The sequence below is a fragment of the Thamnophis elegans genome, chromosome 13, assembly GCF_009769535.1.
Source record: "Thamnophis elegans isolate rThaEle1 chromosome 13, rThaEle1.pri, whole genome shotgun sequence".
NCBI lineage: Eukaryota > Metazoa > Chordata > Lepidosauria > Squamata > Colubridae > Thamnophis > Thamnophis elegans.
This window is the reverse complement of record NC_045553.1, coordinates 48,084,210-48,095,117: the sequence shown is the minus strand read 5'-3', so window position 1 is coordinate 48,095,117 and position 10,908 is coordinate 48,084,210. Positions and strand designations below refer to the sequence as shown.

The window sequence follows — 10,908 nt, the reverse complement described above, 5'->3', positions numbered from 1 at the left end:
ACTTGCCTACTTTTAAGACTTGTGGACTTGGCTGGAGAATTCTGGGAGTTGAAGTCCACAAGTCTTAAAGTGGGCAAGTTTGAAGACCTCCATTTTAAGTTAACGAAAATCTTGGGCACTTTTAAGAAGGGTGGACTTCAACTCCCAGAATTCCACAGCCTAGCATAGCTGGCTGGAGAATTCTGGGAATTGAAGTCCACCCGACTTTGTAATACTCAAAACGTGGTTTTTTCATCATAGAAATAGCACTTTTGACTTATATATCGCTTTGCAGTGCTTTTATACAGTGCCCTCTCTTAAGCGGTTTACAGAGTCAGCCTATTACCCCTCCAAAACAATTATTAGGGTCCTCATTTTACCCACCTCGGAAGGAGGGAACCCTAATACGGTGGCATTGGCTAATTAACATGGGTTTTAAATTTGCTTTTTTCAATTGTATTGCTAATTTAAAAAAAACACACACACGAAGAACGGCTGCAGGTTTGGGGTCCGGCTCTCTAAAGAAAAGAAGAATTAGGGGCTACAGGATAGCAACACTCCAGTATTTGAGGGGCTGCCCCATAGTCCTTCGGGATTGGGGGGCATATAAATTTTGATAATTAAATTAAAGAGAGAGGGGTGTCAAATTATTCTCCAAAGCACCAGAGGGCTGGACAAGAAACAATGGTTGGAAACTAATCAAAGAGAGGAGCAGCCTGGAATTAAGGAGAAACTTCCTAACAGTGAGGACCATTAACCAGTGGAACTCCTTGCCACCAGAAGTTGTAGGGGCTTCATTACTGGAGGCTTTTTAAGAAGAGACTGGATGCCCAGTTAGTCTGAGATAGTATAGGATCCTGCTTGAGCAGGGGGCTGGACTAGAAGACCTCCAAGGTCCCTTCCAGCTCATTCATTCTAACTCTAATTTCCCCTAAACCTTCAAAGAAAAAGCCGCTCTTTCAGGAACCACGGCCGAATTCAACACATTGCAGATAAGACTTTTGTTTTTAGCTGTTCTCAAGCGTAGGATTAGGCCGTCAAAACTGGTGAGTTTCTTGGACTGCAAGTCCCTATGATTGCAAAAGCTTCAAAATAATTTATTTTGACACTCTGGTTTTTTATCTGGGGTTTAGGAAACTGCAGCCAGTGATGCAAAAGGAAGAATATTCGTTATAGGGGCACTGAAGGAGGGAGAACAGCCATGCATCCAGACGAAATTCATTCAAAAGGAATTTGGTGAGTGTTGATTTCTTTCAATTCTCCGGCGACGAGAGTCAGTTCAACTCATGAATTTACTCTCGTTTGCTAGAGAAACTCATGGACTTACTCAGCCGAGGTTCCACCTCGGTTTTATCATTTCCAATAGGAGCATTTAAAAGCAAAATATTAGAATATGCTGACAAACTGCGGTTCTCCCTTTGAAAGGGGGGAAAACCCCAAGAAATGGTTGACACTTACTTTATAGTTAGCACAACAAAGAACGTCAAACAAAACTTGGACTGGTTTAGCAATAGTCATCTGCTCAGTTGCAGGGGCAAGAATTACAGTTAAGTCATAGAAAAGAGCGTTGTGTTCTGACTAACAACAAAAGAAGCATTTGCAAAGGAACACCACCTAAATGGCTTTGGGTAATACATTCTCAGTGCTGGCTTGACTATTTTCTTTGCTTCCGGAGGCTTGAGAGCAGTTAAAAACGAAAACGTACTGAATGCTCTCAGTTTAAGAGAGTTGAAAGGGACCTTGGAGGTCCTCTAGTCGAACCCCCTGCAGAAGCAGGAGACCCTACATCTGCCTCTACCTAGGATCAAACCCACAACCATCCTGATTGAGGCCAAGCTCCACCTCTAGGCCACAGAAACACTCCTGCCAGTCTTGGTTCCTGAAAGAGAGACTTTTTTTCTTGAAGGTTAAGGTTTCTGGGAAATCATTAGCAGTGCAATTGGAAAAGCAAATTTAAAATACAAGAAAACCCAAGTTAATTAGCCAGTATTACAAAGTCCCTCCTCTGTGGCCCTCACACCCCTCTTTAGAGTGCCCAAGGCTGAGAAACACTGCTTTGAATTAAGGAGTCTTAGAAGCAGGAGAGGTCCCTCATGTGAGGAAGCACCAATTCATGCACCAGGCAGCTCTTGGTCCTGGGGAATCCTCGGGCAGGTGCAATTATGGAGGCTGATCTTGGTCAGGTTTACCCAATTAAGTGTTTGGTGCCACAGCTCTTACACCAAATGAGTCTTTTAAAATCCCAGGGTTGGAAAGTTTAAGATTGGGTCCTTTTTGTGATGGTTTTGAGAAAGCAACACACCAAACATCGAAGCCCTTGACGTGCTTTGTGTGAGAAAGAACAGACACCCTTTAAATACATGCAATGCGCTCTACATGGGGCAGCCCTTGAAGAGCATTTGGAGACTTCAGCTCGTCCAGAATGCAGCCGCGCGAGCGATCGTGGGTGCGCCTCGGTTCACCCACGTAACACCTATCCTCCGCGAGCTGCACTGGTTACCGATTGGTCTCCGGATACGCTTCAAGGCGCTAGTCGTCACTTATAAAGCCCTTCATGGTATTGGACCTGGGTACTTGAGAGACTGCCTGCTGCCAATTACCTCCCAAAGAGCTGTTAGATCACACAGAGTTGGCCTCCTCCGGGTTCCGTCTACCAGCCAATGCCATCTGGCCACTACCCGGGGGAGGGCCTTCTCTGTGGCAGCTCCGGCCCTTTGGAACAAACTCCCCGCAGAGATTCGGACCCTCACCTCTCTCCAGGCCTTCCGAAAAGCCGTTAAAACCTGGCTGTGTCGGCAGGCCTGGGGTTGATGAGTTCCCCTCCCCTCTCGATTTGTGTGGCTGTTGGTTATTTTTAAATGCTTGTATTTGTAGTTTTTGTGTTTCCCTTTCCCCCCTTGAGTTCCGCTGGGAATAGGGCGGCATATAAATAAAACAAAACCTAAACCTAAACGGCATCTCTTCCTTTCCCTAGCTGGCTCTGTTCCTTTAATGCTTGCAATCTTAACGGAAGGACATCAGAATTCCACCCTAAGGTCTAATTTATGAAAAGGCTGGGGTTTTTTTTTTGGGACACCAAAAGAAAATGGCTTTGGCTGAACGGAAAAAAGTTCAGTTTTCTAAAGTTCCAAAGAAGGCATGGATGCTATGCTAAAATTTATCATTGCCTTTCTGAAAATGCTACAAATCGGGCCTGAAATTCTAATGATGATCCAAGGTCTGAATAGAATAATAATTGGGTTCTTTATTGGCCAAGTGTGATTGGACACACAAGGAATTTGTCTTTGGTGCAAATGCTCTCAGTGTACATGAAGAAAAATAGAGCAGAATACATTCATCAAGAATCATAAGATACAACACTTCTGTATTGTATAACAAGAAGGGAGGTGGAGACCCATCCAAGCAGGCATCCAGTTGCACCAAGGTGTTTCTTCCCTGCTTCCCCACCTCTTCCTTCCTCCCCAGTTCCCCATCCAAAAGAAGACCTATTCTTAGCCACTACCAAGAGCTCCTACTCCCATTTCGCCAAAGCTGTGAGCAGCTGTTACCAGCCCCTGGGACCCATACTTATTCATCTCCTTGCCACAAGGAAAAGGGAAGGAGCTCAACTGGCTTTTAGATGCTTAGGGGGGGAGGGGGGCAAGGAAAGACCCAGGACAGATTTCCAAATTATTTCACAAAGACACTGGTGACAGAGATGGTGACCATATCACCCAGAGTTCAGGAAAACAACCCTGCCGGAAAGAAATGTGTCAGAAGAATGGGAAATAGCAAAATACAGAAGTCAAAATAGGTTCAAATGTCACAATTCTTTCAAGAAAAACAGCAAAGTAGGATTCTGCTGATATTACTCAACCAGAGAGTCAGGGGAGAAAAGGATTTAGTAGGCTATAAAATAGACTATAAAATCCAGAACCAGGGGTTCAAGAGATGATAGGCTGGGATTCTTGCACCCCTGGAGATAACTTCTGGAGAAGATGGGGCTTGCAGGAATGGAATAGGCAGAAGCCTTTGAAGGCAGGAACAATGTTTCTCCCTTGCAGGGAGGGGATCTCTGCCATTTCAAACTTCTTTTGAGATTCTTTATTTACTTGCACATTTTCTGATTTAGAAAGCGTAGTACGCAGGAGGCTTTAAGCAGGCTCAGTTCTAATCCACCCATGCATTCAGAGATACCCAAGCCTTCCAACAAATAGAAAACCAAATACTGTCTTAAAGAAAAAAAAGACCGTCCACATAAGCAGGGGAAATTCTGGGAGCCGAGGTACACAAGTCTTAAAGATGCCAAGGTTGGACATCCCCACCCATCCCGGGCTATAGAATCAAGCCTCTCGACGGCCCCAGTACCAGCCCAACCTGCTTCCCTTCCCCCCCCCTCCTCCCTGCAAGGAAGGAGCCCAGCAGCGCCTCCTGCCATCCTGGGTTGGTGGTCGCACCTCCCTTGGTTCCACAACCCCCTCCCAGGTGGAGGAACTAGCCCAAGCAGGAGGAAGCCCCTTCTGTGCACGAAGTTCCCTGCAAGGCATTCCTGGGTGGTTCCCTCCGGCTGGGTTTCCAGGGTCCCTCTGCTGTGTCCCCCCTCCCACACACACACACACCTCGGGGAATGGGTGCACGGTTCTACAAGAGAAGGGGCAGAGGGGGGGTCCAGCTCAGCTGCTTTGTTCTTTTGGCGCAGGGGCTGCGCTGTGCGCTTCGCTTTTCCTTTCCCTCCTCCTCCTAATTTCTCTCTCTCTCTCCTCTCCCCCTCCATCCCTCTGTCTGTCTCCCTCCCTCTCTCTCTGCCTCCCCCTCCCTCCCTTTCTCTCTCCCCCTCCTCCGCTCTCCCTCCCTGCCCGTCTCCCTCTCGCTGCTTCCGATGGGGCTGCCTATTTTTCCCCTTAAAAGCAAGGACCCCCTCATCCCCTCCCCCGGGGGCTCCCGCTTCTTTTGGGCTGAGTGTTTCCCGGAGCGCAGAAGCGACTCTGGGCGCTGCCCCGACTTGCCACCCGACCTTCGGCCCAGGGAGCACCGGCAGAGCCCCGTGTGCCCCGAGGAGGCGCCAGTGCCCAAGTTGCGCACCTGCCGAGCATCCCAGGCGGAGGGAGAGTCCGGCGCGGGCCGCCGCCGCCGCCTCCTCCTCTGGGGCGGGTCGCCCTTCGGGGCCGGGCAGAGGCGGGGCGCCCGTGCTTCCCGCTGCCTCCCTGCTCGCCGGCCCCACTCCGAGCTCCGGGCGCCGCGCAGGCAGGTGGGTTCCTGGGCTGGCGGGCGGAGGGGCCGCGGGGCGGGGGTCTGCGGCGCCCACCCATCCCCGGGCAGGCAGCGGGGCGCCCTCGGCCACTCTCGACCCCCTAGCAGCCCGGGCGCTCCTCCCAGGCAGCCCGGCGAGGGTCTCCGGCGGGTGGGCGCGGGGAGCCCGGGAAGCATCGTCGGACCCGCTGGAAGGAGGCAGCGGCGCTCCCTGCCAACCCTGCCCGGGGAACCGGTTTTCCAGCATCCTCTGGGCAGGCGGCCGAAGCTGGGAGGAAGGCGGGATGCCAAGCCTGGAGGTGGCAAAACTGGCCCCGCGGCTGAGCAGGGAAGCTTGCCCTTCTGCCCCCCCCCTCCTGCGCCAAGGAATCCCATTAAATTCAAATTAAGTAACTCAAAGTGATTAAAATCTCCTCCTTCCTCCCCAGAGGGCAGAGATGTGCAGCGAGATGATCCAGATGCTGCCGGTGGGTTTGGACCAAGGCAATCTCTATTTCGAAGGTAAGTCTTGGGAGGCTTTTCGCTGGGGGAGGCTCGACCAGGCTGCCCTGCGAGAGCCCTTCCATCCTGCCAGGGGGGAAGTGGCGAATAACCCCCCCACCCACCCACCCACCCCCGCTGAGCTTGTTGCTGCCCTGGAATGAGGAAGCTCTGTGGGCACCACCTTCTGCAATCACAACTCCAGGGGAGGGTTTTTCTAGAGCCTGAGCAGCTGGCACTGAGGAAGGAAGGAAAGAAAGAAGGAATCCTACAGCTGGGGATCCCATTTTAGTCTGGGCAGAGAATGGGAGGGCAGGATGACCCTCTGCCTAAATTTAGATAATGATTTCATATTTTCTTTCTCCCTCTTTGCCTCCCTCTTTCCTGCTGATGAAACGAAGAACAAGGTAGCAGTGCAAGCACATCTCTGAACCTGAAATGCTGGCTTTGGGTTTTTTTTTTAAATGGGCCACTTTTCTTTCTAATTGCTTTCATAAGGGAGCGTTTATAGCAGGGGCATCTGCAAACTTGGCTACTTTTAAGACTTGCGGACTTCCATTCCCAGAATTCCCCAGGCAGGGTTGAAGTCCGCAACTCTTAAATCACATTTCACTAATCCACCTGAGCATCAGGGTGCTTAAAAATCAAGATAAATGATTAGAAACGGACGAAGGACAAGCCGACTCTATGCCAGTCTGTACATCCACTAGACCGATTAGATCCCACAGATTAGGCCTCCTCCGAATTCCATCCGCCGGCCAATGCCGACTGGCGACTACCCGGAGGAGAGCCTTCTCTGTGGCTGCCCCGACCCTCTGGAACGAACTCCCCGTGGAGATTCGAACCCTCACCACCCTCCAGGCCTTCCGCAAAGCCCTTAAAACCTGGCTGTTCCGACAGGCCTGGGGCTAAAGAGCTGTTGCCCCCCCCCTCTCGAATGGTATGACTGTTGTGTGTTTTAAATTATGCATTGTTATGTGTCGTTTTTTAATCTTTTGTCTGTATCCCCCTTCCCTGGTTTGAGTTGTGAGCCGCCCTGAGTCCCCTTCGGGGGAAAAGGGCGCATATAAATATAATAAACAAACAAACAACAAACATCCAAACAATATTTTTACTTTACGTGCTTGCTTCTATTATGGTTTTACTGAATGGACATCTTTTAAGTTAAGTTCATGAACTGCAAAGACATTTCTCTATAAAAAAAAATGCTTCACTATAAAAAAATTACAGACTCACTGAAATGAAAGAAAATATTAGGTCACCAAATTATGGGCGAAGACAGAAAGGATATTTGGTTTCCTCCTCCTCTGCATTTTTGCCTGTTTAAAATATAGTTCTTTCGAATATAAATGAATTATGCTCTCTCTCTCTTTCTTTCTCTGTGTGTGTGTGTGTGGTGTGTGTGTGTGTGTGTGTGTTGTAATATACATTACATATTGGGGGCAAGATGCTAACTCTAAAACGTTTAGAGATGGCTGTAAAGCACTGTGAAGCGGTATCTAAGTCTAAGTGATATTGTTATATATACGGTATAATTTTTTATATTTTGAAAATTAGTACGCAAATACATTCCAGAAGAGATAATGTACTCCCTGTTGTGACATCATATTTATCATCTTCTTCTAAGTTTTAGAAACAGATAGCTGGAATAAGTCAGGAAAATGTGAATCCGCCCAAATCTTCCGAAGTCCTAATCACCATGTCCTCATAGTACGGTCACCTGAAGAAGACTACCCTGCAGTATTTGAACGCAGAACAGACCAGGAAATTCAGAACGGTACAGTAGTTGTTTTGCACCTTTGAATGTCTGAACAGATTAAAAGGGTCTCGCTCCGTTTTCATTTTTTCCCCTCCTATTTCATGCACCAGGATAAGAACTTGAGGAGAAGCAGGTTGCAGATCACTCACTGCAATCAGGACTGAAAATAGCTTTGTAAAAGCGATGCAGATAATTAATTACATTAGAAAGTTGTTTGTTATGTGTCATAAGAGTTTATTATCAGAACAGGCAGGGTTCCCGTTTCCTCATATTGACAAGGCAGTTCTCAAAGGTCAGAAAAATATTTAAATGAGCCAAAAAATCTTATGAGTTGCCTTCTTCCAGTAATTTGCAGATCATTTATGGCAAGTCTTAACAAGCCCTCTCCTTCTAGTCAAATGGGTTTTAAAAAAAAAAAACTGCACCAAGCTTTTAGAATTGCCTGATGCATGAATTGAGTAATTTTTGGACTAAGAAACCTTCCATACAAACAATCATAGGAAAACGTGATAAGCCAAGTTTGAGGTTATTTTATCTGCTGTGGTACCCTCACGAGAAGAAATCCAATCTTTCTATTTCTAGCAGGATTACTACATTCTGTAACCGCTTTGTTCCCGGTGCCATCTGTCTGGTAAACTCACAAGATTCCTATTTCTCGCCATGTGCATGTATACAACTGAACTAGACTGTGTTGCTTCTCTCTGTCATAATATATGTGGGTGCATGCATAATTTTGCATTTATTTACTTACTTATTTTGTCATGGTTACATAGCTTGTATTGGAGGTGATGACCCTTTGAGAGCTGTACGCAATGAAATTTCATTTTAATGTACACCGATTAGTGTACAAAGTAACAATAAATTTATTATTCTATTCTGTTCTATTCTCTATTCCACATTCTATTCTATTCTCCTCTATTCCACATTCTATTCTAATCCACATTTTATTCCACATTCTATTCTATTCTATTTTATTCCACATTCTGTTCTATTCTTCCCTACCCTTCTATTCTTTCTATTTTATTCTATTTAATTCTGTTATATTCTATTCTACTCAGAATTCCATTCCATTCTAATTATTACTTTATTCTAACCTCTTGTTCTTTTACCTGCAGTATCAGGAATCAAATTTGACATCCACAGTTACCAAGACACCAAGCCAAAGGGCCTGTCCGTGGCCTTCACCGTGCAATTTAACGGCAAGACTTACCACATGTTTGTGGAGAAAAGGGAAAACAAAATGAGGGTGAATTTTAAGGTGCGCTCTTGTCAATTGGTGTTGGGCTGAGAGGTTAATTGACTGGTTTTTGTTGTTTATTGTTAAGTTGGGAAGACTGTGACCTTAGCTATTCCTTATCTGGATGGTTGGTGTAATTATTGTCGGCTCTGCTTCCTGAAGCTGGCTAGTCCTTGCTATAAGAAAAAGAGAACTTTTAAAGTTCTTAAAAAGTTCTCCGATAGCTTGGCTGCATCTGCAAAACCCAAGTTTAAAAAGAATTAAATAGACTTAAATCTTATCCAAGGATATTCTTCATGTTTATTAAGACTGATTCAGAGGTTCATGTTCATTACTTTAAAGAGTCCTCCTCCGTGTGAACTCTGGATTACCTAAACAAACAATATCTGCAAATAAAGTGCCGATCTTGGTTAGTGGTGGTGGAGTCAGTGGACTTCACAGTAATAATAGCCCTATTACTACGGGGCATTATTGGATATTGGCTGACTCCCAATTAATTGTCCACACACCCACTAGGAGTATAGAAGACCCAAATTGGTGGTGTGGATGGGGTTTAAGACAAAACTAAATTCAGTGTCTATGGAGATTCTCATCATCTAAGTCCAGGATGGCGAACCTGTGGCACGCAGGATCCTCTCTGCAGGCACACCAGCTGTCACCGCAGCTCAGCTCCACCGCGCATGTGCGCATGCCTTCCACCAGACAGCTGGGCTCCGGCTCTGCTGCACATGCGCAGGGTGCAAGCGGGGAAGGGGTGCACGCACATGCACAGGGGGCGGGGCACATGCTGGGGGACACTCACATTGCATTTTGGGGGTTCACAAGCATGCGCCGACCCCATTTTGTGCCTGGAAGTCCGCCTGCACCAACCTGGAAGCCAAAAATGGGCGAGCCCCCCCCCCCGCATGCACAGGGGTATGTGTGTATCGTGGCACGACATAACCGCGGTAGACTAAAGCGCGCCGACAACACCGCGGCGCTAAAACCGCGATGTCAAAAGCGCGCCCACAACAGCGCGCCCACAACAGCGCTCCGACAGAAGCGCGATTTATTTAAGGTAAGGTTTAGGGTTAGGTTTTGGGTTAGGTTTAGGGTAGGTTTAGGGTTATTTTTAGGGTTATATTACAGCGCGCTTCTGTCAGCGCGCTGTTGTCGGGGCGCTGTTGTCGTGCGGTTTTGACGGTGCGGTTTTGTCACCTCGCTTTAGTCACACGCGCTTTAGTCTACCGCGGTTTTGTGGTGGAACCTGTGTGTACGCGTATGCGCGGGGGGTGCTTGCATTGCATTTTTGGATTGCACATGCGTGCCCTTTCACACGCACACATGCTTTGGGCACTCGGCACCAAAAAGGTTAGGCATCCTGAACCTAGGTCCCGGTTGCCCCAAAAGCAGACTTTTTCCAAAGGCCTTCTGGACTTCTGTTTTTCCCTTGCAGGGAGTTTCACTTCTCATTCAAAAAGCTTCTTCAGAACTGAACTGAAGAAGCTCCTTGGATGCAAAACGAAACTTCCAAGGAAGAAACGGAGCCCAGTGGCCCTTTTGAAGAGGCTCCTTTGCGGCAGAACTAAATGAACAAAAGTGCAGAATTGGTTTAAAGAGAAAGCAGCCTCTCCCCCATCCGACAACTGCCGCACCTAACCAGCTCTTTAGCCCAATCCTGGGCTCCCTTTGAGACCTTTTGCTGGGCAGGCGGGGGGGGGGAGGCATCATGAATTCTGGCTAGTGGTCTTTCTCTTTTCAAGCCCCCTGCCATGCTGGGAATCCCTTTCAGGGTCGTTTGTTCTGCATTTCAGGCAGGGATGATTCCCACACGGATCGAAGGAGACACCAGTAACATCATCTTCATCAAAACACAGTTTTCGGCTGGCAGCCGGCAATTTTACAAGTTCGAATCTGCTCTGGAACGTGGCTATTTCCTGGCCCTTGAGGATACTGAAGTTAACCATAGGACTGTACTGGTGGTCAAGAAGGTAGAACTGCCAGATGAAGTGGATGAATCCACCAAGCTCCACCACTCATCACTCTGACAAGGAAACCCAAGAAAGAAAAAGTTGTTTTGTTATTGTTATATTTTAAGTATTTTTGTAGGTCGTAAATCAGGAGCAACTCAATTTAATAACTGCTTTGTTTAGCAATAGAATTTTTGGTTCCAAATGTGATCGAAAGTCAAGGATTACCTGCGTTTGTTAACTGGCAAACGAACACAGATTTATGAATTGGGAAG

General features: G+C 47.3%; 1 protein-coding gene across 1 annotated transcript; it reads left to right on the top strand.

Moving 5' to 3' along the window:
- The first annotated feature begins 5,147 nt into the window (after window positions 1-5,147).
- LOC116516664 (interleukin-18-like) lies at window positions 5,148-10,722 on the top strand. Its single transcript, XM_032229302.1, has 6 exons — window positions 5,148-5,206; window positions 5,637-5,709; window positions 6,090-6,095; window positions 7,316-7,465; window positions 8,563-8,705; window positions 10,478-10,722. The coding sequence occupies exons 2-6, from the start codon at window positions 5,646-5,648 to the stop codon at window positions 10,709-10,711; spliced, it is 597 nt and encodes a 198-aa protein (XP_032085193.1). The 5' UTR covers window positions 5,148-5,206; window positions 5,637-5,645; the 3' UTR covers window positions 10,712-10,722.
- Window positions 10,723-10,908: the final 186 nt, after the last annotated feature.

Bases quoted from the DNA above. Each gene is read 5' to 3' on its own strand.
- LOC116516664 (XM_032229302.1), top strand. From the start codon at position 5,646: ATGTGCAGCGAGATGATCCAGATGCTGCCGGTGGGTTTGGACCAAGGC. The intron at 7,466-8,562 runs GTACAGTAGTTG...TTTTACCTGCAG, and splicing joins AGACCAGGAAATTCAGAACG to TATCAGGAATCAAATTTGAC. The intron at 8,706-10,477 runs GTGCGCTCTTGT...TCTGCATTTCAG, and splicing joins AAATGAGGGTGAATTTTAAG to GCAGGGATGATTCCCACACG.